Source organism: Rhipicephalus sanguineus, chromosome 9 (genome assembly GCF_013339695.2).
Source record: "Rhipicephalus sanguineus isolate Rsan-2018 chromosome 9, BIME_Rsan_1.4, whole genome shotgun sequence".
In the NCBI taxonomy this organism is placed as follows: Eukaryota; Metazoa; Arthropoda; class Arachnida; order Ixodida; family Ixodidae; genus Rhipicephalus; species Rhipicephalus sanguineus.
The window spans coordinates 87,664,813-87,691,596 of NC_051184.2; the positions used below are offsets into that span (position 1 = coordinate 87,664,813).

The 26,784-nt window shown below is 51.1% G+C and overlaps 1 protein-coding gene across 3 annotated transcripts; it reads left to right on the top strand.

Moving 5' to 3' along the window:
* Positions 1–434: 434 nt before the first annotated feature.
* LOC125759855 (uncharacterized protein K02A2.6-like) lies at positions 435–4,553 on the top strand. Of its 3 annotated transcripts, none has more exons than XM_049419275.1 (3): positions 435–1,924; positions 2,408–2,507; positions 3,137–4,553. In XM_049419275.1, the coding sequence occupies exons 1-3, from the start codon at positions 989–991 to the stop codon at positions 4,456–4,458; spliced, it is 2,358 nt and encodes a 785-aa protein (XP_049275232.1). In that variant the 5' UTR covers positions 435–988; the 3' UTR covers positions 4,459–4,553. The 3 variants fall into 3 exon arrangements, with proteins under 3 accessions (XP_049275232.1, XP_049275231.1, XP_049275233.1); XM_049419276.1 differs by having other exon boundaries at positions 453–2,507; positions 3,137–3,324; positions 3,955–4,553; XM_049419274.1 differs by having other exon boundaries at positions 436–2,507.
* The last annotated feature ends 22,231 nt before the right edge of the window (positions 4,554–26,784 follow it).

Below are 26,784 nucleotides of genomic sequence, written 5' to 3' on the forward strand. Positions count from 1 at the left end.
TTGTTTGAACACTGGCTGGCACAATATTAGAGGCATCCTTTGTTGTAGTTGGCAGCAGTGAATGATAAGACAATGATGTAAACAATGAGACAACTTGACTGTTTTTTATTATTGCAAGGATAAACCATAATATGTTTGCTCAAGAGCTATGAAAAAACAAGGCGATTTCTGCAAAGCAGTTGGAAAATCTTTACAGAAGATGATGAATTGACTCACAATACATCCTGAAATATCACGTATTACTCTTGCATGTAAACTTCTATAGTCCACCAGAGAAACCAGGACAGAAAGGAGCAACACAGCGCTGTGTTCACGTTGCACCTTTCGGTACTGGTTCGTTTTGTGCACTGTAAGCGTTACCATAGATTACCAACCAGAGCAAGCTTGTGCTTTTGAATGTACGAGTGGCTGTAACCGAGTTGGCACGGCCGCGATAGCGAGCGCAAGCTGTCGCTCCTACGTAAGCGTGACGTCACCCGCCTGGCCTACTTAAACTCGTCACTATAGGCAATAAACGTTGTTCGACCCATGACATCGTCTCGTACACATGGTGGCAGCGGAAAACAGCCAGCATGACGACACCGCCTGCATTGCCGACAACGCTCCTGCCGCCTCCGAAGCCCCTCGACACATCGCGAGACGCTTGGCTTGGGTGGAAGACCTGGAAAAGTGAGTTTGAACTGTTTTCCACGGCAACTCAGCTGAACAAGCAACCAAAAGAAGTGCAGGCGGCGACGCTTTTAGTGACCATTGGGGAAGAGGCTAGAAAAGTGTTCGCTTCGTTCAAGTTTGAGCCAGGAGAGGACACAACCGATGTAACCCTTATAATAAAAAATTTGAAGACTTCTACCAGCCCGCGAAGAACCTCACTTACCACGAGTTTTGCTTCGGCTCCCGAGACCAAAAAGAGGACGAAAGCTTCAATGACTGGCTTGTCGAATTGCGAACGCTAGCCCAACACTGCGATTTTGGAGACTTAGAAGAGCGCATGCTTCGTAGTCGCATCATACTCGGTATCCGGGACAAGGGACTGCAAAAGAAGTTAATTTCTGAAAACCCCTCTTACCAAAGAGTAGTCGAAATCTGTCGCATCCAAGAGCAAGGCGAGGAGCAGTTTCGACAGATACGTGGCACCACTGAAGGCGCTGAAACTGCAGCTGTAAATGCGTTGGCCAGAGTAACAAAGCCATGTAACAAATGTGGCTACAAAGTTCACCGCGGCAGCCGCTGCCCAGCAACAGGAAAAGCGTGCAAGAAATGCGGAGGATTGAATCATTTCGCCCAAGCATGCTCACAGTCATCCTTCTTGCACAGCGAAGATGCAAAGCGCAGGGAAATACGAGAGCTACATGTTGACGAAAGGTCAGATTTTTTTCTGGACGCTTTAACTGTGAACGCACTCGCTAGCGACCAGTGGACCGCGACAGTTTCCATTGAAGGCCGTCCGATGGTCTGCAAACTTGATACTGGGGCAAACTGTTGTGTGATTTCAAAGGAAGATGTTTTGTCGCTTCCGAGAAAGACTCGTGAAGCCTGCCGAGCCACGTTAACGAGTTTTTTCGGCCACAAAACGACTGCGCAGTTTAAAGTAAAGTTGTCGCTATCCGTGAACGATAAACAGCACGATGAAACCTTCTTCGTCATTGAGCAAAACGTGCCGGTGACCCTCAGCGGAGCAGCAGCAGAAAGCCTTGGCTTGATTTATCGCGTTGATAGCGTCGAGACGCAGCAACTCTACCCGGCGGCTCAGCCCTTCACCGATGTTTTCACAGGATTGGGACAGCTGAAAAATTTTGAGTACGAAATGAAGCTCAAACCCGGCGCCGTCGGTGTTGTTGTGCCAGCCAGAAGGGTTCCGGTCGCCATTGAAGAAAAAGTAAAGGCCGAACTTCAACGCATGGAGGAGCACAACGTCATAACCAAGGTAACCGAACCAACAGAATGGTCAAGCTATATGGTAGCCGTAGTTAAAGGTGATAAAGTAAGAATTTGTCTCGACCCAACGGAGCTTAACAAGGTTATTCTGCGGGAACACTACCCTATGCCTGTTCTAGAAGAGGTCGCGCAACGACTAGCTGGAGCTAAATATTTTTCTACCTTGGACGCAACATCCGGGTTCTGGCAAATAAAACTTTCTGACAGCAGCTCCAGATTGTGCACAATGAGCACGCCCTACGGGCGCTATCGGTTTATCCGCATGCCTTTTGGAATTGCTTCCGCCCCGGAAATATTTCAAGCAGCCATGCACCGCCTCTTGGAGGGCCTGTCTGGAGTAGCGGTTGTAATGGACGACATATTAGTCTGGGGCACAACGAAGGAAGAACATGACAACAACTTGACCGGGGTGCTTGCACGCTGCCGTGAGCACAACCTCCGTCTGAACTCACAGAAATGTGTCTTTTTGCAGGAGCAAGTTCGCTACTTGGGACACGTTTTCACCACGCAAGGACTGAGCCTGGGACCCGATCGCGTCCAAGCCATTTTGGACATGCCAGCGCCAAGTAACAGTAAGGAATTGAAAGTCTTCCTCGGAACGATGAATTACGTGCAGCGCTTCATTCCTCGAATGTCTGTACTCACCGCACCACTTAGAACATTGCTGCGCAAAGATATTGCCTGGGTCTGGACAGAAAAAGAGCAATGCAGCTTCAATGAGCTGCGCCAAGCCTTAGTAACAGCGCCAGTGCTTGCTTACTTCGATCCGAAAAAGCCAGTCACCCTCTCTGTTGACGCCAGCCACATGGGCGTTGGCGCCGTTCTGATACAAGACGGCCGCCCTATCGCTTTCTCGTCTAGATCGCTCAGCGATGCTCAAACGAGGTACGCGCAGATCGAAAAGGAAGCTCTGGCGATTGTGCATGGCTGCGAAAAATTTCACGACTATATTTTCGGCCAATCTGAGGTTACGGTGGAAACCGACCATCGTCCGTTGGTGCCAATTTTCAGTAAACCACTTCACCAGTGCCCACTTAGACTGCAACGAATGCGACTGACATTGCAGCGATACGCCATTAATCTACTGTACAAGCCAGGAAAAGAGCTGTTTTGGCTGATGCGCTCTCTCGTTTCCCAAGCAAGGCGTTATTGACGGAAGAAACCGAGCGCTTCAATGTTAACGTCATTGCCCTTGTTCCAGCTTCTGAGCGTCGCCTCGAGGAACTACGTGTGGCAACCGCCAAGGATCCTGCTCTGTCGACCATCCGATCCTATGCCGAGACTGACTGGCCGGAAAACAAAGAGGACGTCCCAGCATGTGCCAGGCCATTTTGGGCGTATCGAGAAGAGATGCATACACAAGATGGCCTCGTCTTTCGCAGCAACAAGGTAACCGTACCAAGCGCTAAGAGAGCTGAAATCCTTCGGCTTCTTCATCTGGCCCACTCGGGGGCGGAAAAGATGAAAATTCGGGCTAGGAGTGTCATGTTTTGGCCATCCATGTCGAGTGACATTGACCAGGTTGCAGCATCATGCAAAGTTTGCCAGGCTCACCAAAAGCAAAACACTAAGATGCCTCTACTGTCGCATGATGTCCCCAGTCTGCCATGGGAAATGGTTGGCATGGACTTATTCCATCACGGTGGTAAAGAGTTTGCCTTAATTGTAGACTTCTACTCCTTTTATTTTGAAATAAAGGAGTTTCGATACACAACAGCCCGGCACTTGAAGGAGTGGTGCGCGAAAGTTTTCTCTGTCCACGGCTTACCAGTGAAGCTCTGTAGTGACAACGGACCCCCTTTTAGTAGCCAAGAGTTCCGTGAATTTCTGCATGAACTAGGAGTCACCCAAGTGACGTCAAGCCCTTATCACCCTCGCGCAAATGGCATGGCCGAAAGGGCAGTTCAAGAAGCGAAAACGCTGCTGAAGAAGTGTTCGTATAACAGCCCAGACTTCCATTTAGCTCTGCTTGAGTTGCGCAATACTCCACGTGATGCTATTCTGATGTCACCTGTGCAGAGGCTGATGGGTCGACAGACGAGAACACTGCTCCCGGTTCCCTCCTGCCACCTGAAGCCGGCACCATTGCCCAGCAGGAAGGTGCACTCCCGTCTCCAGGAGATTCGCCACAAGCAGAAGGTCTACTACAATCGAGGTGCTCGGGACCTGCGCGCCCTCTCACCGGGTCAGAGGGCCTCGTTGTACGACACGCACACACGGACGTGGTCCCCGGTCGTTGTGCTGGGATCAGCGGGAGCTCCACGCTCCGTACTGGTAAAAACAGAAGATGGCCGAGAAATGCGACGCACACGGGAACATCTCCGGGAGGTTCCAGAGCTACCATGCCCCGACACTACCACAACTCCTTCCTCAGGCTTGCCAGGCTCGGGACCCGTTCCAGAGCCGCCACTACCACGGAGAAGCACTCGGGAACGTCGCGAGCCTCGTCGGTACCCCATGCCAGAGCGACCTATATTGCCCCAAGGAAAGGAAGATGTAACCGAGTTGGCACGGCCGCGATAGCGAGCGCAAGCTGTCGCTCCTACGTAAGCGTGACGTCACCCGCCTGGCCTACTTAAACTCGTCACTATAGGCAATAAACGTTGTTCGACCCATGACATCGTCTCGTACACAGTGGCTACTACATGAATAGAGCTTTTGTACAGCACCTGCCAGACTCGTGCAGTCATCACACGATGTGAAATGTCCTTCACTGGGTTCGCATTGTGAATAAAGTACTGAAATCAATGCTCTGGAATGGCATTTAAGGTTACATGCACTGCTGCAAGATAACACAGGCTGTTTCCAGAGTCACTATGGTCTCAACAAACTAGTCCTGCTATGATTCGCGGCAGAACCTGAGCACACTTTTGCCTAACTTCCTGGTACAATCAGAATGCTCTCAATAAACGAACACAATGAAGCTTTTGTCAGAATACAATTCCTGCAAGAACACAAGTACAGGAGATTGGTGTAGGATCGAACACAATGCAAGTGGCTACTTTGCCGTGAGAAAAAACAAGAGCTTCTTGTGTTTCATGTTTCTGTGCACATCTCGCAGGAATGTAAACCCCATTACATCGAGTGGTGCCCAGCTGTGAACAACTGCAGAGCGTGATCCCGCCTTTGCCTACCCGCCTGGTACATGTCTATTGTTACCGCTATTGTTGTTGCAAAGGTCCGCATCTTCTCATTCGAGTTTTTCAGTGCAAGGGATATCGTCTGGCTCAGCTAGCTGCTGACGAATGCCCAGGCTGTGAAGACCACGCAAATTGCGACGACCTTCGACGTGAAGAGTGGGCCATAGTACAGTGCTCCGTACCTCTGCAGGCACTGAAGGCGGGACTTGAGGACTCCAGTGCACAGGTATACGACGCACCGCAGTGACAAGTGGGTGCGGTTGAATCGGGCAACAGGGGATCCTGCAGGATGTGCTCTAGGGATCGGGTTAAGCGCCAAGGTTGCAGCGGGTATGTACTATCACCTGTGGAGGACTGTTCCAATTATTATAATATTGCTACGTACCAGTGGCATCGTGGTCCACAAGACGAAGAAAAGGACGAGAATAAGATAGACTGGCGCGAGCTGTTCCTATCGGCAGCGCTGCTCGGTGAACCACTTGTAAATACATCTGTTGCTAGTCCTTCGAGTCTCTGTATATATTCCCCGTAACATATTTGGTGGAGTGGTGCGATCCCCGTCCTCGCCACGGAACACCGCAGCGGGCGTTCGCTCGCGGCTTTCAACATGGCCTCTCAAGACTCGAATGCACCCACTCCGGTCGTCACGCCTCCTGTCCTGCCTTCCAACCCAGCGGTCGCAACAACTTTCGTGACGCTTCCTGTCTTGAAAGACCCTGGCGTGTTCTCGGGCCTCGAGGGTTCCGACGTCGACCAATAGCTGCGCCTTTACGAACGTGTCAGCGCCAGTTACAGGTGGGACCCCACACTCATGGTCGCGAATGTCATCTTTTACTTGGACGGAACCCCTCGTGTCTGGTTTGACACACACGAGCATGACATTACAAGCTGGGACAGCTTCAAGGAAAAGATCCGTGAGCTTTTTGGAAACCCTTTTGGTCGTCGACAAGCCGCAAAGAATGAATTATCTACTCGCGCGCAAACTTCCACTGAGTCCTACATCAGTTATATTCAAAGTGTCCTAACACTCTGCCGCAGAGGCGACGAAAACATGTCCGAGCCAGAAAAAGTTGCGCACAACCTGAAGGGTATCGCCGACGACGCGTTTAACTTGCTGGTATTTAGTAACGTTACGTCTGCTGATGCGATCGTTCAAGAATGTCGCCGCCTGGAACAGGCTAAAAGCAGACGCATCTCACATCAGTTCCAGCGCCTTCCGAATACCGCAGCGACGTCATCTTACCTCGACACATGTCGTCCTCCAGACACTTGCGATAACTTAACACGACTCGTTCGGCGTGAACTTGAAGCAGCCGCTCCTGCTACAGTGCCACCACCGCACCCTGACCACTCTCCTTCAATCCCCTTGCCCCTAATTGAAGCAGTCGTGCGACAGGAAATTGCCAGCATGGGTATTTGCTCCATTTCGACGCCTCCCCGTACCGACTTCCAACAACAATTCACGACTCCACGTCCATTCCTCTCTGGCTCTCCATCAACATTCCGCAATCCGTCCGCATGGCGAACACATGATGACAAGCCCATTTGCTTCTCTTGTCACCGTATTGGGCACGTTTCTCGCCATTGCAGAAGTTGCTGGGGTCCTACTACGCAAACTTTCCAGCGTTCTTCCAATGACCGTCCCGTTTATCGTCATGCGACCAGCCCAGACCACTTTGCCCCTCAGGAACCTGTGAGTGATCCCCGCTACTCCCGCTCACCATCGCCCCAACGTCGCCAGTCTCGTTCTCCCCAGCCCCGCCGACCACCTTCGCCCGCCTTCCCACCACGCTCCTCGACGGAAAACTAAATGTTGCAGCCCCTTGAGGTGGAGCTGCATCAATGGGACTGACCGAAAATCCTCTATTGACCATACAGACGAAACAGAACCTTATCGATGTACAAGTGGACGGTGTGCATGTGACTGCTCTTGTCGACACTGGGGCTCAACTTTCCGTCATGACCACTGATTTTCGCCGAAAGCTCAAGAAAGTTCTCACACCTGCGACGACTAAGTTCATCCGTGTTGCCGACGGGGGAACAGCATCTGTCGTTGGAATGTGCTCCGCTCATGTAAGCATCGCTGATCGCCACACAGTTGTTGTCTTCGCCGTCCTTGAAAAATGCCCACATGACGTAATCCTAGGCCTCGACTTCCTGTCCGCACATTCTGCCCTCATTGACTGTTCGGCCGGTACACTCCGTCTTCACTTGCCCATAACAGACCCTGCTGCACCACGGCCGAGTCGCCTCTGCACTGCCCTATATGCTCGCCTTCCAGCCCAAACACTGACCTACGTCGAGTTCGTATCAAGACCACCAGTTCCCGACGGCGACTATGTGCTGATACCTATCACCGATGTCCTCATCCGCCGCGGCATTACATTACCGCACACCGTTCTGTCTGTCGCAGGGAACTCCACGTGCCTTCCAGTTGTCAATTTTAGCTTGACACCGCAAGTGCTGCCGCAAGGCATCTCTTTGGCATTGCTGTCCACCTTAGAAGACAACGCAGTGAATGCTTTCACGGTGGCCACTCCTTCCGACACCTATGCCCAGCACCAATCCAATACTTGCCCCGACAGCGCAATTAAGTCGATGATTGCTTCTGATTTAACACCGCAGCAGACTGACGAGCTCCACCGGGTTCTACTGTCGTACATCGACGTTTTCGATCTCGGCGGCCGTCCATTGGGGCAAGCTACTGGTGTGACGCACCGCATCAACACTGGTGATGCGCCTCCTATCCATAGGCCTCCATATCGCGTGTCGGCGACTGAGCGTCAAATTATCCAAAGTGAGGTCGACAAAATGCTCGCCAAGAACATCATTGAGCCATCCTGCAGTCCTTGGGCGTCCCCTGTCGTACTCGTCCGCAAGAAAGACGGCACATGGCGTTTCTGTGTCGATTATCGACACCTAAACAGAATTACAAAAAAAGACGTGTACCCTCTGCCACGAATAGATGACGCCCTCGATTGCCTCTATGGTGCCCGCTATTTTTCCTCCATAGACTTACGTTCCGGGTACCGGCAGATTCAGGTGGATGACATGGATCGTGAGAAAACGGCATTTATCACACCTGATGGCCTATATCAATTCAAGGTGATGCCCTTGGGCCTTTGTAACGCTCCAGCCACCTTTGAACGAATGATGGACTCTCTGCTCAGAGGCTTTGATTTTTTTTTATTTGCGACATAGACTTGCCCTTAAGGCATAATATTTGTTTTGTATATTTGTGTTAAATGTGCGCCGTTAGGCCGGTGTTGTGTATGAAGTGAAGAAGTGTCTTGTGGAATGTGTTGTCATGTATCCATCGGTCATAACTGTTTGTGTCACTGTAGCGAAGACCAGCTTGCAGGAGATGACGGGAGCGTTCCGACTGTAATCCTTGGCATGTCCATATAAGGTGGTGTGCATCTGCTTGTATCACCGGAACAGAACAGTACGGGCATGTAGAACCAACTGGTAAATGCGACCAGTTGCATGTTGAAATAGCAGCCGGTGTAAGGGCCACCCCTGCCCGAAGCCTCCTAAGCACAACTTCCCCCGCCCTAGTAAGGTGAAGGGGGAGAGAGCAAACACACGGTGGCATAAGAGCGCGTGTATCCTGCCGGAGAACATTTTTACGGGCACGGAGTGTATTTAGGGGTTGAGGTGGAAGGGGAATAGATGGGAGGTCTGTATTAGGAGGGCAGTGTGCCTGTTGGTCAGCAGCAATATTGTGAGGGTTCGCAGCATGGCCTTGAATCCAGTGTACCCTGATGCAAGTGACTGTATTGCGGTTCATCTTATGTATCGCCTCGCAGATTTCCATCACCTTGTGAACTTTCTTGAGTTCCTGGATAGCCGCTAAAGAATCGGTGAATACGTCAAGTTGCTGAATTGTAGACAGCTTAGAGGTGACATCCCGCACTGCGTCATGAATGGCTTGAAGTTCCATTACAAGAGGACTGGCTTCCGTAGATAGATAATGCTGGTGACCACTGATGAAATTATGCGTGGTGCTTAGGAATGATGTCCTTCCGCCGTCTTGTAGGATGGCAGCATCTGTATAGACTTTGCAGATGTTAGCGCATGGTGCATCGATGATAGAGCATTCGTCAATAATGCCTGATGTATCGCTACGCCGTAACTTGGTTGTCTTATTAGATGTGATGGTGGTGAATTCCTAGGGAGGCATTGTATCGGACTGATTGTCAATACGAGACCTGCGTTGAAAGTGAGCATGCAATGCAGCAGCAACCGGAACAAGTTGCTTTTTTATTTCACGCGCTTTTTCCCTTTGCGAAATTAGCTCTGCAATGGTGTTAAGCTGGGCGTGCTCCTGTAAAGTTGGTATTGGGGTGATGCGGGGTAACGCTGTTATTGTGCGCATGGCATCACGGTTAATGGTCTCCAACTGTGCCAGCTGTGCCAAAGTTAAACGTTGAAATTGCGCCTGGTATACAATTCTTGGATGTAGAACTGTGCGTACGAGCCGTCGAGCTACATCAGTACGAGCTCCAGCTGCTTTTGATGCAATTCGGCGAATCAGATGAAGCGCTTTTGTGGAACTCTGCCTGACTTTTCGGAGCCAGTGCGCACCACTGCCGGACCGGTGAATGTCAAGACCCAGTATGCGGACTTCCGAAGCCTCAGGAATTGTCACTGTACCAAGTGTAAATGTAAAGGGGCACTGCGTGATCTTTCTGCGTCCTGCCTTGTTAGCCACCACAACATAGCTTGATTTCTGAGCGGAAATGTCCAACCCTGCGTTCCGAGTGTAGTTATCAAGTACATCAAGGGCTTGCTGAAGCTGTTGAGCTTGTCTTGAGACGTCTTTATGCACAGACCACAAAGTCACATCATCAGCATATATTAGAAACTTCACGTCTGGAATCCGGTGTAGTTGCCAAGCTAGAGGTATTAGCGCAACGTTGAACAGAAGAGGAGCCAAAACGGAACCTTGTGGGACACCTCTGTTGGACGTGAAGCAACCTTCTGGCTTTCCATCTACTATTTTAGCAAATGTGCGGTTGTGAAGAAAAGAGTAAATAAATCTTACGACCCGCGGCGGAAGTCCCAGCTCGATGAGGTTGGAAATAATGACTTCATGGTCTATATTGTCATAAGCTTTCGTTATGTCGGTTGCTACAACCGTGCGTACTGCGTGGCTGTGTGGTGAAACCTGTAAAATGTCGTCTGACAAGATAGAAAGTCCATCTTCAGTTCCCAAATGAGAACGGAATCCAATTTGAGCCGGATGGTATTTATTCTCTCGTTCAAGCCACCAGGAAATACGTGTGGCCAGCATCTTTTCAGCGATCAAAGATCCCTCAAAGATCCCTCAGGGCGCCTTGGTCGCTGGGCTTTGCGCCTGCAGGAATTTTCTTACTCGGTCGTGTACAAATCTGGTCGCCTGCACCAGGACGCCGATTGCCTCTCCCGGCACCCTGTCGACGATCCTGATGACAGTGACGCCAACACGGTGTCCTCCATTTTCTCCGTGTCCGCCTTCATTCACATTGGGGAAGAACAGAAACGGGACCCACTGCTCTTTGACATCATCAGCCGCGCGGAATCTTCCCCAAACGACGCCTCCGTCCGTCGCTTTGTATTTCGAGAGGGCGTCCTATACCGCCGCAATTTCCGACCTGACGGGCCTGACCTTCTTCTTGTCGTGCCTAAGCATTAACGGCGCAGTGTCCTCGCTGAACTTCACGATGCGCCCACAGCTGTACACCTTGGCGTATCTCGTACGTATGAGCACGTACGGCGACGTTTCTTCTGGCCAGGCCTTGCTCGCTCGGTACGCCGATACGTCGCTGCGTGTGAGTTATGTCAACGTCTCAAAACACCGTCGCTGCTACCTGCTGGCCATCTTCAACCAGTAGACATAACCACGGAACCGTTTCACCGCGTTGGGTTAGACCTGCTTAGTCCTTTTCCCGCATCGACATTGGGAAACAAGTGGATAGCAGTGGCTACTGATTATGCTACACGCTGCGCTATTACGCGAGCTCTACCAACGAGTTGTGCAACCGACGTTGCTGACTTCCTGTTACGGGACGTTATACTGGTTCACGGTGCCCCAAGACAACTGCTCACCGACCGTGGCCGTTCGTTTCTCTCTCACGTCATCGCCGACATCCTGCGTTCCTGTTCCACGCAGCACAAAGTGACCACTGCTTACCACCCTCAAACCAACGGGCTCGCGGAACGGTTCAATCGCACGCTTACGGACATGCTCGCTATGTATGTGTCGCCGGACCACCGAGACTGGGATATCGCGCTACCCTACGCAACTTTCGCGTATAACTCATCGCGCCACGACACAGCAGGCTTTTCACCTTTCTATCTATTGTACAGAAGAGAGCCGACATTACCACTGGACACCATCATTTCTGCCAGTACCTCGTCCACCAGCGAGTATGCTCATGACGCTATCGCACGAGCCGATCATGCCCGTCAGCTCGCTCGCGCTCGCCTGACGGCGTCGCAGAGCAACCAACGACGTCGGTACGATGCCTTACATCGAGACGCACATTTCGTTCCCGGTACCCTTGTGCTACTCTGGTACTCTAATCGTCGAGTGGGCCTATCTGAAAAACTTTTGTCACGTTACACGGGACCTTACCGTGTACAGCGTCAAGTGACACCTGTCACCTATGAGATTGGCACCATCTGTCCCTCGTCATCTGTTGTTTGGTCCAGTGATGTTGTTCACGTCTCCCGGCTCAAGCCCTACAACACGGCTTCTGAAAACGGGAGCTCCGGGACGGTGCTTCCGCCGCCGGGGGTCATGCTACGTACCAGTGGCATCGTGGTCCACAAGACGAAGAAAAGGACGAGAATAAGATAGACTGGCGCGAGCTGTTCCTATCGGCAGCGCTGCTCGGTGAACCACTTGTAAATACATCTGTTGCTAGTCCTTCGAGTCTCTGTATATATTCCCCGTAACAATATGAACATATACATGAATATGTACCATTCCTTTCTCACTTCTTTTAACTTATTCGAACACATCGTGTCACTGATATGCAATTCTTTCCTTTTTTTACAGCTAGACATATTGACGGAATTGTTTGTCTGGTTAGGTTACCTAATTACGACTTTTGAAAGACTTCAACGAAAAAATGGATTTCCACGTGGTTTGGAATCAAGTCAATGCCTTCGTGATGGCGAATGACAACAAAGATATTGCACTACAACCTTTAATTTCTTTCATAGAAAAATGGGGCGAGTGCCAGAGGGCGCGTCTTCTTTGGTGGTAACGGTGTTGTGCTTTAGAATAGAAAATTGAGCGAGTTGGTATTGATTCATACTTAGGACTGTGCAGCGCTCACAAAAAAATCACGCCATATCCACGGAATGAATGATGATAAGTGGGCGAAGCTCGAGAGGGGGAGGTCATCGGTAAAACCGTAACCCTCCCTTGAAAGTTCGCCCATTACATCGTTAAGAAAGACGTGAGACTGTGTGCGTATATACAAATCAACTTTTATTTTGTTCTTTTATTTTTTTCGTCTACTGTCTACAGACGCCTGCTCCGTCCGGTGACTCGCTGCGAACGCGAGTGTCACTCGTCAACGTCGTCTTCTTCGTCTGCTGCATACCAGAACGCGCGCAGTGAAGAAGAAAGAATGCCACACAGGCGAACCCGCACGAGTCACTCGTCAACGTCGTCTTCTGCTGCTACTGCATACCAGAACTGCATACTAGCTTATGAGAAGCGCGCGAATCCCGGCCGCGGTGAACGCACGAGAGTCACTCGTCAACGTCGTCTTCTGCTGCTACTGCATACCAGAACTGCATACTAGCTCATGAGAAGCGCGCGAATCCCGGCCGCGGTGAACGCACGAGAGTCACTCGTCAACGTCGTCTTCTGCTGCTACTGCATACCAGAACTGCATACTAGCTCATGAGAAGCGCGCGAATCCCGGCCGCGGTGAACGCACGAGAGTCACTCGTCAACGTCGTCTTCTGCTGCTACTGCATACCAGAACTGCATACCAGCTCATGAGAAGCGCGCGAATCCCGGCCGCGGTGAACGCACGAGAGTCACTCGTCAACGTCGTCTTCTGCTGCTACTGCATACCAGAACTGCATACTAGCTCATGAGAAGCGCGCGAATCCCGGCCGCGGTGAACGCACGAGAGTCACTCGTCAACGTCGTCTTCTGCTGCTACTGCATACCAGAACTGCATACTAGCTCATGAGAAGCGCGCGAATCCCGGCCGCGGTGGACGCACGAGAGTCACTCGTCAACGTCGTCTTCTGCTGCTACTGCATACCAGAACTGCATACTAGCTCATGAGAAGCGCGCGATTCCCGGCCGCGGTGAACGCACGAGAGTCACTCGTCAACGTCGTCTTCTGCTGCTACTGCATACCAGAACTGCATACTAGCTCACGAGAAGCGCGCGAATCCCGGCCGCGGTGAACGCACCAGAGTCACTCGTCAACGTCGTCTTCTGCTGCTACTGCATACCAGAACTGCATACTAGCCCACGAGAAGCGCGCGAATCCCGGCCGCGGTCAACGCACGAGAGTCACTCGTCAACGTCGTCTTCTGCTGCTACTGCATACCAGAACTGCATACTAGCTCACGAGAAGCGCGCGAATCCCGGCCGCGGTGAACGCACGAGAGTCACTCGTCAACGTCGTCTTCTGCTGCTACTGCATACCAGAACTGCATACTAGCTCACGAGAAGCGCGCGAATCCCGGCCGCGGTGAACGCACGAGAGTCACTCGTCAACGTCGTCTTCTGCTGCTACTGCATACCAGAACTGCATACTAGCTCATGAGAAGCGCGCGAATCCCGGCCGCGGTGAACGCACGAGAGTCACTCGTCAACGTCGTCTTCTGCTGCTACTGCATACCGGAACTGCATACTAGCTCATGAGAAGCGCGCGAATCCCGGCCGCGGTGAACGCACGAGAGTCACTCGTCAACGTCGTCTTCTGCTGCTACTGCATACCAGAACTGCATACTAGACAATGAGAAGCGCGCGAATCCCGGCCGCGGTGAACGCACGAGAGTCACTCGTCAACGTCGTCTTCTGCTGCTACTGCATACCAGAACTGCATACTAGCTCATGAGAAGCGCGCGAATCCCGGCCGCGGTGAACGCACGAGAGTCACTCGTCAACGTCGTCTTCTGCTGCTACTGCATACCAGAACTGCATACTAGCTCATGAGAAGCGCGCGAATCCCGGCCGCGGTGAACGCACGAGAGTCACTCGTCAACGTCGTCTTCTGCTGCTACTGCATACCAGAACTGCATACTAGCTCATGAGAAGCGCGCGAATTCCGGCCGCGGTGAACGCACGAGAGTCACTCGTCAACCTCGTCTTCTGCTGCTACTGCATACCAGAACTGCATACTAGCTCATGAGAAGCGCGCGAATCCCGGCCGCGGTGAACGCACGAGAGTCACTCGTCAACGTCGTCTTCTGCTGCTACTGCATACCAGAACTGCATACTAGCTCATGAGAAGCGCGCGAATCCGGCCGCGGTGAACGCACGAGAGTCACTCGTCAACGTCGTCTTCTGCTGCTACTGCATACCAGAACTGTATACTAGCTCATGAGAAGCGCGCGAATCCCGGCCGCGGTGAACGCACGAGAGTCACTCGTCAACGTCGTCTCCTGCTGCTACTGCATACCAGAACTGCATACTAGCTCATGAGAAGCGCGCGAATCCCGGCCGCGGTGAACGCACGAGAGTCACTCGTCAACTTCGTCTTCTGCTGCTACTGCATACCAGAACTGCATACTAGCTCATGAGAAGCGCGCGAATCCCGGCCTCGGTGAACGCACGAGAGTCACTCGTCAACGTCGTCTTCTGCTGCTACTGCATACCAGAACTGCATACTAGCTCATGAGAAGTGTGCGTTCTGGTATGCAGTAGAAGAAGATGACGTTGACGAGTGGTTACAAACCGCTGATAGAGGAAGGACAGACCCACGGCTTAAGGAGCTTCGCCCCTAAAAGGGACAACGGACAGAAGAAGTACACAGGACAAGCGCTGAAACTTCTTCTGTGTACTTGTCCCTTTTTGTGAGCGCTGCACAGACCTAAGTATGTTGTGATTTGCTTTGTTTGCATGGGACTGATGTGCGGCGTGCAGCTGCAGATGGTCAGTACACTCAAGGCTTGGTTTCCTTTAGTTTTTACAGCGAAAGCTGTTATGAGATCATTTAACCGGCCGTTTTTGGCGCCGTAGTTGTCCGCCGCCGCCGCCGCCGCCGGTGTCCGTAACCAGTATCGCTCGAAATAAGAAAAAAACTCCAGGATGGAACGAGGTTCGAACGTGGGCCCTCTGCGTGGGAGCCCAGTATTCAACCTCAGAGCCATGCCGGTGCTTGAAAGTGCTTTGCAAAAAGGTCCTATACAGGCTTCATGTCGGAAAGGAACCACATTAGCATATGCAATATAGCGTGGTAGAAGAGTAAAATAAGCGCCAAGCGTCGCACAACGCGAATTCTGTAACCAGGCGTCACACAATGCGAATTGCGCAACGAGTAGGTTGTTGAATGCTTCCAACCCATTACAAAGGACTCTGCCATAATTCTTCATTGTCATCAGGCACAGCATCAACAAAGTGCGCATAATGCCTTACATGCGTATAGCAGGTACCAACGCTTTCCGTAGAATGACGAAAAATGGCACAGTGCCTGCTGCCCTACTTCTCAAAAATTACAATGATTTATAGCGTAGTGGGTTCCTCACAAGCGCACTTGTATTGGTTGCCAAGGAAGCCCATAAGCGCATGATCCACTTCCTCGGGGTCTCAGTAAAATTACACTGATTTATAGCGTAGTGGGTTCCTCGCAAGTGCACTTGTATTGGTTGCCAAGGAAGCCCATAAGCGCATGATCCATTTCCTCGGGGTCTCAGTAAAGTTCTTCGCCCCCCCACCCGTCTCTCTCCCACGTCAACGTATGTTATACAGCATGACGGGAGAGGGAAATAGTGACCGGGCGTCACCCAATGCAAATTACATAACTGGTGGGCCGTTTAAAGATTCCAACAAAGGGCTGAGCCATAATTCTTCATCGTCATCAGTCGTCGCGTCAACAAAGTGCACATGATGCCTTACTGACGTGTAGCTGGTGCCTCGCTTCTCCGCAGAATGACGAATAATGGCTTAGTAGGTGCTTCCCAACTTCCCAAAAATTGTGATTTATGGCGTAGTGGGTACCTTTCTAGTGTACTTGTTTTGTAGCCCCAAGAGAGCTTAACGGGCTCTAGAAACGCTGCTCTTCCAGCTTTCGCTGTGACTGTGCTGCGGTTTCAGCGCAGGCCTGGCGTTCTTTTTTGTGCTTAGGCCATCAATGTAAAGTTACAGCAGGTTTCATTTGCAATCGTTTGAGTTGTTTTTTAGTGCTTTTTATGAACCATGACTGAAATACCTTTGAGTTGTCAGTTGACTTATTTTATTGCTATATAGCACTTGACTGTCCTTGCTTATTCGTATTTATTTTTTATACAGGTTTTCCTTTCTATACATAATTGTACTTACGAATATACAACATTTATAGCAGTTGCATTTGACGTATTCTTTTTATTTGGTTTTGGGACGTTAAACCCCAGATATTATTATTATATTGTATTCTTTTTATTAACATAGCCTCAGAGTGTAGCATTTTCTGTATCAACGCATGCTTACTATTTCTTATTTCACCCTTTATATTGTCACGTGCGTTTCTTTATCACTTTTGCTGTATTCGGTTTTCGGCCGCGAAAGACTGTCAGCAACGCTCAGCGCGAACCGCGCCTCATTGTTCGAGAAGCTTCGCGATCATTGTAGTTAAGATTGTAGTTAAGATTGCGCGCAAGCCGCGCACACTCGAGCTTATTCTAGCATTTGCACGACAGCCAGCGATAACGCTGGAATATTCGACGGCACATGTTTAAATGCCGACGCGCTTCACCGCTTGTCAGTTGATCGACGGTCGACGCTCTGTTCGCCGCTATCAGTGCGTCCAGTGTGTATTGATAAATTACCTTTCCATTTCTCGGCCACAAGTTCGGCCAAATAAAGACTTTCATCTCGGACACGTCGCCTGCGGTCTTCGTCCACGTCACGACCCCGTGACATCTGGTGGAGGTGCTTTTCCTTCATGTTCCGAACGCCCCCGTCAAGCCGTGAACCCAGTCCAAGTCGCAAAGAAGACGTCGACGCCAACCCCGACCAGCGAGCCAGCCGCAGACAACGAGGTCTAGCACCAGAGTACGGGCTTCTACCTGATAAGACCCGGAAGACACAGGCCATAACCACGACGGCGGCAACGATGACAGCCCCTGTGCCAGTGCTGGGCAGCATCGAAGATACATGTATCTTAGATACCATCTTAGATACCCTTGGGTATCTGGTATCTGTATCGCGATACGTCTTGCAAAACGAGTATCTGTATTTGTATTTCCGATACATTCAATAATGTATCGTGTACCTTAAGATACAAGATACTGCTATAGAAACACCACCGTGCGAAAGAATAAACGTCGGCCGAAATTCCGGTTCTCAAGCTGATATTGCTGCCACTAAGCCACCTGAATAAAACTGTCGACAGTAACATCCTTGTATATTTCCGCCAGAGCGCTCCAGCGAGCACAGGCGATGATCTTTAAGCGTCCCTATTGGTGGAGCAGAGTCATGTGATGGCGCTCAAGCCATCGCGACAAAAACAAGCGTGCGAACGTCTCCGCGCAGCCTACCTTTTTTTGTAGATGTTTTCTTCCTTTTTAGTTGTGTTGATGTCATGACACTTGTTAACAGACCCTGCACTCTGCTGCGCACTCCAATGCGTGCAGCGTCTTTTGCACAAATTCTGATGCCTCTATTGGCCGCGAGACCTAGCGGCGAGCGGACGAAACCCCGCGGTGTGGACGGCTCCTTGCGTCGTCTGCTCACTACACCGTGTTCTCATGTGTGCGTACGTCATGCTCGTCCTCAGGTGACAGCTTATTCCGTTGTGCTAGCACAGCAACAAGCGTTTATACTGACGCCTACACGATATACACAAGCATTTCCCCTTCCAAGACTTGTATGTGAGTGCATACACGTGTCGGTATGGCGCTAGGTCGAACCATCGTACCGTCCTTTCGACAAAATAATTTCGATGAGGTTGCTACATTGTCGTTCAAGCACATCACATAGTGCATTTGCCGTCGTCCTAAACGAAAGAAGTACAAAATGTCGAGGTGTGAATGTAGAGTTTTAGCGACACCGCCTCTTAAAGTGTTGGCGATTTTGAAATCATTATGAAACCGCAAAGCATGAACTAGCATCTGCAAAGGCCGGTTACCGGTAAAAGAGACCTAAAACCAGGCATTTCTATAGTGGTACACGCGTATTCATGCAAACAGAAAAGCAGAGTGCCCAAAGTTCTACTTTATCTAATTACGCAGAAATACGGGCTCTCTGTTTTGTAGCCGCCAAAGCAAGAAGTAAATACCTAATGGGCTCAGTCGCGCAACGCTCTTTATATTGTGGTATTGGCTGAACACAAGTTAAACACGTCCAAATAGAGCAAGAAAAAGCATCGACCACAGTGCAAAACATTACTGTGACCAAAGGCTAGTACCCCATTGATTGGCAGATTGCGCCTCTCTGACACGTGATAGGGACGTTAGGCCCTATCACGTGTCAGAGAGGCGTCAGAGAGAAGCACCATTGGGCTGTAGTCAACGCACTTTATTCGCCGACAATCGACTCAAACCGCCTACGGCGAAGCGCCGCTGTGTGCATTTGTATACGCGCCGCCGACCGCCTATCCACGCTAACACGGCGACGGCGCTGCCACTTATAGCCCGATCTCGTGGCGAATACTGTCACTGTCGTAGTTTGTCCTGCGTGATGCTTCGTTGCAATGTCTCAAGAATGCAATAATGGGGCTGCTTTGCGTGTCGCGCCTTTCACACATTAGCGATTTGAAAGATCTTGCGGATGCAAGCTTGACTTACATAGTACGATCAGATCGACTTACATGCAAAAGAGATTCTAACAACCGTCCCATTATTAGTGCTGACGTTAGATGCAATAGAACAAGCATCTACATAACAGGAAACATTTTGACCTACTGTATCTTTGTTCTTCCTGCTAAATTATTCGAATTTGATTGTTATCACAAGTGCTTTCTTTGCTATCTTCCGTGTGCATCCCATACATTACCTAGTCCTCTGCATAGTTTTTCGCCCGTCTGTTTATTGTAATATGTCTTTTGTAACCTGCTACTAAAATACGTTCTCTGCTTTATTCTTATTTTTTAACTGTCTGCGAACGTGTTTTATTTCATATTTCGCGGGCTTTCTATAAAAGCCCAAAAATATTCACCATGCAGCATGTACGCTGCCAAAAAAATTGGGTCGGTCGTTTTTAAATTCGCTCTACGATGTGTCGAAGCGCAGTTGGCCCTAGTGTGAATATTACAAATGTCGCAATATCGCATAATTGACAGTATTTAATTAACCAGTTAAGCTTAGTACAAAACATACCATAACGAGTGCCACATGACGGCAAGCCAAATACATTTGGTTTCATTCAGCGGCGGTTAACCACTTGTTTTTTTAATAGTGGGTTCTACTTACGCGAAACACCCTGTATACTTATTCACTTTGATTGTTTAATACGGAACGACCTTGCTATTTGACTTAAATATATTCGTTTTCCTTTTTTTAGGTCACCTTAAAGTATTCTTATTGTTACAAATCCGCAGGTAAGCAGAGCTAGAAGTGGCAATAGTGTGAATAGCAGTGATAACCTGCGGCGTTTTGTGCTGCTAGAATACGTCTGAGACGTTTCCTGGCGGCTCAGGTTCTCTCAGAGAACAAATGGTAAAAGATTGCACGTTAGTGAATATGTTGCCAACGAACGCTTTACGCCAGCAGGTAAGTAAAATATGAAAAATCACTGCAGTTTTATGTCCTCAAATAACTGTGAGCGCGGACTATGTAGTTCATCGTCTGTACACGACGCGCCACAAACAATGTCGCTACCAACGTTGTTGCTGCTGTACACCTGTCGGTGGATGCGGTATTACGAAAACAATACGCTTGCGGACAAGGTAAGACTGCACAGCGGTATTTGCGCCATCGTGCGGAGGCACTTGCAAGTAGATGGTAACCAGCTAGCTGGTCGCCAAGTAGGCCAGCTGGCAGCGACACCAATAAACTACACAAGTGTCAAGCAAAAACAACTAACAGCGCAGCAGTTAAAGAGCTGTCATATTAAGCAGCCAAACAAATCCCAATAAGTCGTTTAGAAATGAAACTAATACGCCTTGAGCAAGAAGATTAGTATCTTGTGATACAAACAGGTATTTTGTTAAAATTAAACAAAGCTGGTCGCAGTTCAGAAATTTTCAAGTAAACACATTTCTACATAGGCCTTTGCTGCTTCATTATATAGATCTATAACAGCAAACTTGCAAATAAATCGAAGAATCTTACGATACAATTGGGAGGTATCGTATCGGATACAATTATTCCGCGAGTATCTTGTATCTGTATCTCAAATACTTTTCGCCCGAGTATCTTGTATCGTATCTCGATACAATTTTAAAGTATCTTTGTCCAGCCCTGCCCTGTGCCATCGCCCGCGGCAGCCGTACTACAACAACGCAGGGAGCCGCCAACGTTCCGCGGATCGTCATTTGAAGACCCGGAAAGCTGGCTAGAAGCGTACGACCGCATCGCCGTCTTCAATAAATGGACCAGTGAGGACAAGCTACGGCACGTATACTTCGACTTGGAAGACGCCGCGCGGACCTGGTTCGAGAACCAAGAGCGAACCCTGAAAACGTGGGACATTTTTCGCAACCGGTTCCTCGCCACGTTTACAAGCGTCGTCCGCAAGGAGAGGGCCGAAGCTCTACTGGAAACCCGTGTCCAGCTCCCAAACGAAAACTTGGTGCTCTTCACAGAAGAAATGACCAGACTCTTCCGCCACGCCGACCCCGAAATGCCGGAACACAAGAAAGTTCACTTCCTCATGCGAGGAGTAAAGCAGAAGCTGTTCGCGGGTCTGATGCGGAACCCACCGTGTACTGTCCAGAAATTCATCTCCGAAGCGACGACGATTGAAAAGACGCTGGAGATGCGCACCCGACAATTCAATCGCCGCTCGACGCCAGCGTACGCAGACGTTCAACCACTCTGCTCCGACGACCTGCGTGAAACGATCCGAGCCATCGTGCGAGAGGAGCTGCGAAAGCTCGCACCTTTGGCACCGCCCGAAGTGACGTCGATTGCTGACGTTGTACGCGAGGAGATCCAACAGTCACTGGGTGTTCCTCAGCCGGCACCGCCGCAGCTCCAAGTAGTGAGCTATGCTGCTGCAGCCCGACGCAACGCCCCCCTCCTCGCCCACGTCAAGACGCCGCACCGCCACAGCAGTTCCGCCACCAGGCACCACCGCCGCCAGCACCGACGTCATACCGCCCGCCAGCCGGCCAGCGATACACGCCAAGGAAGACCGACGTTTGGCGCGCCCCTGACGACCGCCCGCTCTGCTACCACTGCGGGGAGGCCGGCCACACGTACCGCCGCTGTCAGTACCGACAGATGGAGCTTCGAGGATTCGCCGTCAACGCGCCGCGCCCGCAGCCAGGCGAACGGCCTCGCGACATCGACGACTACCTCACCGGAACACAGTGGCAAGAACGACGACCTTCCCGCTCGCCTTCGCCGGGCCGCTACATGTCACCGCATCGCCGGCAGTACACTGGCCCAAATCGGGGCCGGTCGCCAAGCCCGTATCCGGGAAACTAAGGGCAGCAACCGATGGAGGTGCGGTTGCTGTACGACGAAATGCCGAAGATCCTCGACGGCCGCCGCCGACGACAACGCGACGAGACCTGCAGAACACGACGCGAAGCAGACGAAACCCTGCCGACAAAACCTCGCGGACCGAAGAAGACCCGACGACGCAACATGGAATCAGCGGAACATACCGACGCAGCCGTGACCCGACGCCGCGACTCAACCGCAACGCAAGACGACGAACTAGCGACCTCGACGTCCTCATCGACGGCCACAACGTCACCGCTCTCGTCGACACTGGGGCCGACTATTCCGTCGTCAGTGGGGCATTCGCCACCAAGCTGAAGAAAGTAAAGACCGATTGGAGTGGACCCGAAATCCGGACAGCTGGAGGCCACCTGGTAACGCCGATTGGTGCCTGCACGGCGAGAGTCACCATCAATAACCGGACTTATCCTGCGAGCTTTGTAATCCTACAAAACTGCTCTAGGGAGGTAATACTTGGAATGGACTTCCTGAGTGACCACGGCGCCGTCATCGACCTGAAGTCTGAGTCGATAACACTAACCTCAAATAAAGCGCTCCCGCCCCGCGCGACGCCAGGGAACCATGCACTGAATGTGATAGAAGAGCAGGTGACCATTCCGCCGCGTTCCGGCGTCATTATTTCCGTCGGCACCGAAAAACCTGCGTACCTTGAAGGCGTTATCGAGGGCGATCAGCACCTGCTCCTGAACCGTCAAATTTGCGTCGCACGAGGTATAGCCGAGCTGCGTGACGGTAAAGCAAAGGTAGTGCTGACAAACTTCAGCCACGAATATAAGTACCTCAACATTGGTATGACGGTCGCCTACATCGATGAATGTGTAGCCGCCAGCGATGCTTTTGCCCTCTTCGATGCTGCCGAACCTTTTCGACGAGTCGAGGTCCCGAACCAGATTTCGACGTCAACCCGATCCTTCCGAAGGTCAAGCAAGACCAGCTCAAAACCCTGCTCCTGCAATACAAGGACTGCTTGTCATCATCGTCCAGACTTCGGCAGACACCGATCGCAAGACGTCGCATCATAACAGAAGAAAGTACCAGGCCACTTCGTCAGAGCCCGTACAGAGTTTCGACGCGAATTTTGAGTCCAGCTATCTTCAAACGACCACAGACCGCAACCTATGTGTGATAAACTATAAACTACCTAAGACCAGAACAAATTACGGGACGCAATGCTTGAGATACAAAATTCCTAGGCTCTTAAATTCAAACAAAGAACTGTTAGATATAAAAGAATCGTCCTCTTTAACAGTGTATAAAAGAAAAAAATTGGCCGCGTATCTGCGTGCTTCGCTGCAAATGTCGTGTAAAGACGATAGAAGAGGCGCTGTGTGAGATATGGACGCCATCTGGCAATACGTCGGGAAACATGAGTGCTGTGTTGCGTGCTGGTAGTCCCGGCGCAGCAGCAGGCGAAGACCGGCGGTGACAAACGCGACCGGCGGGGACGCCAGCCAGCCCGAAAACGCGGTTTGGCGCGAAGCGCTGAGGCAGAGAAACGTCCGCACTCAACGAGTACTCTCCACACACTCTTTTATTTACACGTCGCCTGGGTAAAACAGGAACGCCAGAGCGGCGCCCACAACCGGCAGCCTGAAGGCCGCCCACAACGCTGCTTTTTAATTTTTTAAATATTTTTTTCACCTTCTTGGCCTTCTCAAAACTAAAGTTTTTCAACACCAACCCATGGCATTCGTACAGTGCAATACAGAACCGAAACCGAAACACAACAATGAGCTCGTGCGAAGGGCACGGAGGAAGGCGAATTTCAGCGCAGTCGCATTTTCAACAAAGATGAACGCATACCAACTCGCTCAAGCTTCCATTCTTATGCATTTTCAGCGCAACTTAAGAAACTAGGGTCCTTAAAATTACGTATGTATGCATTTTCTGTTAAAGGAACACGCCACCTAATACTTACCTAGTGATGTTGCACCTCAGATATGCATGATATTTACTTTTTGATCGACAACGTTCGCAAGTATAAACAGCCGTACCAGTTAAAGACGGCTGGCCCTTGGGCAAGTGGTTCAACTTTGGCCGAGTCGCTGAATCGAGGGACGTGCCGACAAACAGAAAGACAGACAGACAGAAAGACAGACCAAAATTTCTGCGTTTAAGCTCCACAGGAAAGACTATCGTCTTTAAAAATTACACCATTTCCCGCTAAAAGTGACCATGAGGCGATGCGAAGCCGGAGTACTTGCACGATCGCGTTCCGTTGGCGTTCTTTGGGCATGCTACCGACCTCGCGTCGTGGCACGCGAAGAGGAACGCTACGCGCGTCGTATCTTCTATCTAGCCTGGCCGTTAATTCTCACAGGGCGAGTGGGGAACGCAGTCGGCAGGCGTGCGAGAGGAGGGCAGCGTAGGAGTGAGAGGGAAAGTGGACGTGCATGCGCTGGTGCTCATCGCGGCGTTGCGCAGGAGAGAATTTCGGCATGTCTAGCCTGCGATTCAGAGGAAGAGTGGAAAGGGGGAGGGGAGAGGGGAAGTGGAGAGGGGGAGGGAAAGTGGAGAGGGTATGCGCATGCGCAGTAAGGGTGGTCACGCCGCCCACCACCACCACCGGATTGAACTCCGCCATAAGATACTTCGCATCTAAAATCTGCAAATATCGTTAAATGTGGTGCACATTGTTGTGTTGTCAGTGCCAATGACTGCAGGTGGAATAATATGTTGTATTGTTCCTTATGCTAGTTCTGTCACCTATGTTATTTATTGTACTAATGTTAATCATGTTGATCATGTTGTTTATGTTACTCGACCATGTGTTTACCGTCTACATAGCTTTTTTTTTCTTTTAATATGTTGCTTCGCCGAGCACTGGTTGCACAGGGGTCAGGGCCTCAGTCAGGCGCATGCTCGCGCCTTTAGCCCTCACCCCTTTGGTTTTCTGTAACAAAACTATAAAACGTGTGAATAAAAAAAAGAACGTGAGGCCATAAAGAAACAAGTCGACGAAATGCTACGCGACGACATCATCCAGCCTTCAAAAAGTCTGTGGGCGTCACCGGTGGCGTCAGTGAAGAAGAAGGATGGGACCCCATGTTCCTGCGTCGGTTATCGTCGCCTGAACAAAATCACGAAAAAGGACGTGTACCCTATCCCACGTATAGACGACGCCCTAGATCGACTCCACAACGCGAAGTACTTTTCTTCGATGGACCTCAAGGCCGGCTACTGGCGAATCGAAGTCGACGAGAGAGACCGAGAAAATACTGCCTTCATAACACCGGAAGGCCTGTTCGTGTTCAAGGTCATGCCCTTTGGTCTTTGCTCGGCGCCTGCGACTTTCCAACGATTCATGGATACTGTATTAGCTGGCTTGAAGTGGCAGACTTGCCTTGTTTACTTGGACGACGTCGTTGTGTTTTCCTCGAACTTCGACGAACACCTCCAGAGACTTCAATCCGTACTTCAAGCAATCAAGAACTCCGGGCTCACCCTGAATCCAGAAAAGTGCCGCTTCGCGTACCAGGAGCTCTTGTTTTTGGGTCACGTGATCAGCAAGACTGGAGTGCTCCCAGACCCGCAGAAGACAGCTGCCATCGCCGCTTTCCTGCCACCCACCGACAAGAAGGCCGCGCGCCGATTTCTCGGCTTGTGCGCCTATTACAGACGCTTTGTCAAAGACTTTTCACGGATAGCCGAGCCACTAACGCAGCTCACGAAGACCGACGTCGAATTCAGGTGGCAAACAGCGCAAGTCGAAGCATTTCATGAACTCAAACAACGCCTGCAGACACCTTCAATACTTGCGCATTTCGACGAATACGCCGATACGGAGATTCACACCGATGCAAGCAGCGTAGGACTCGGCGCCGTCCTTGTGCAGCGGACGGGTGGACTGGAAAGGGTTATCAGTTATGCTAGCCGGTCGCTGTCTAAGGCAGAGGCCAACTATTCCCCAACAGAAAAGGAGTGCCTCGCCGTCATCTGGGCTACGTCAAAGTTTCGCCCCTACCTCTACGGGAGGCCCTTCAAAGTTGTGAGCGACCATCACGCCTTGTGTTGGCTAGCTAACTTGAAGGACCCTTCAGGTCGCCTCGCACGGTGGAGCCTAAGACTTCAAGAGTTAGACATTGCCGTCGTGTACAAGTCCGGAAGGAAACACTTCGACGCCGACTGCCTCTCTCGTGCCCCCGTCGACCCACCACCGCCCGACGACCCGGATGATGACAGCTTCTTGGGAGCCATAAGTGCCGACGACTTCGCCGAACGACAGCGAGCCGACCCGGAACTGAAGGGCCTTGTGGATTACCTCGAGGGCAGGACCACCATTGTTCCGAAGGTATTCACGCGGGGACTGACGTCGTTTTTCTTGCGCAACGGTGTTCTCCTAAAGAAGAACTTCTCACCGCTTCGAGCCGATTGCCTTCTCGTGGTACCCTCGACATTGCGGCCAGGGGTCCTCCAGGTTCTCCACGACGACCCGACGTCTGAACACCTGGGTGTTTCTCGCATGCTAGCAAGAATACAGGAGAAGTACTACTGACCGCGCCTTTCCGCCGACGTCACCCGTTACGTAAAGACCTGCCGGGACTGTCAGCGATGCAAGACACTGCCCACTAGGCCAGCCGGACTTCCGCAGCCTATCGAGCCACCTCGACGGCCGTTCCAGCAAATCGGGATGGACTTACTTGGGCCGTTCCCGACGTCCAATACCGGAAACAAGTGGATCGTCGTGGCAACTGACTACCTCACCCGCTACGCCGAGACAATGGTCTTAACCAAAGGCAGTGCCGCCGAGGTAGCCAAGTTCTTCGTGGAGCACATCGCCTTGCGTCATGGCGCCCCAGAGGTCCTCATCACAGACAGAGGTATCGCCTTTACTGCGGACCTAACTCAGGCGATCTTCAAATACAGCGAGACGAGCCACCGCCGCACCACCGCCTACCACCCACAGACCAATGGC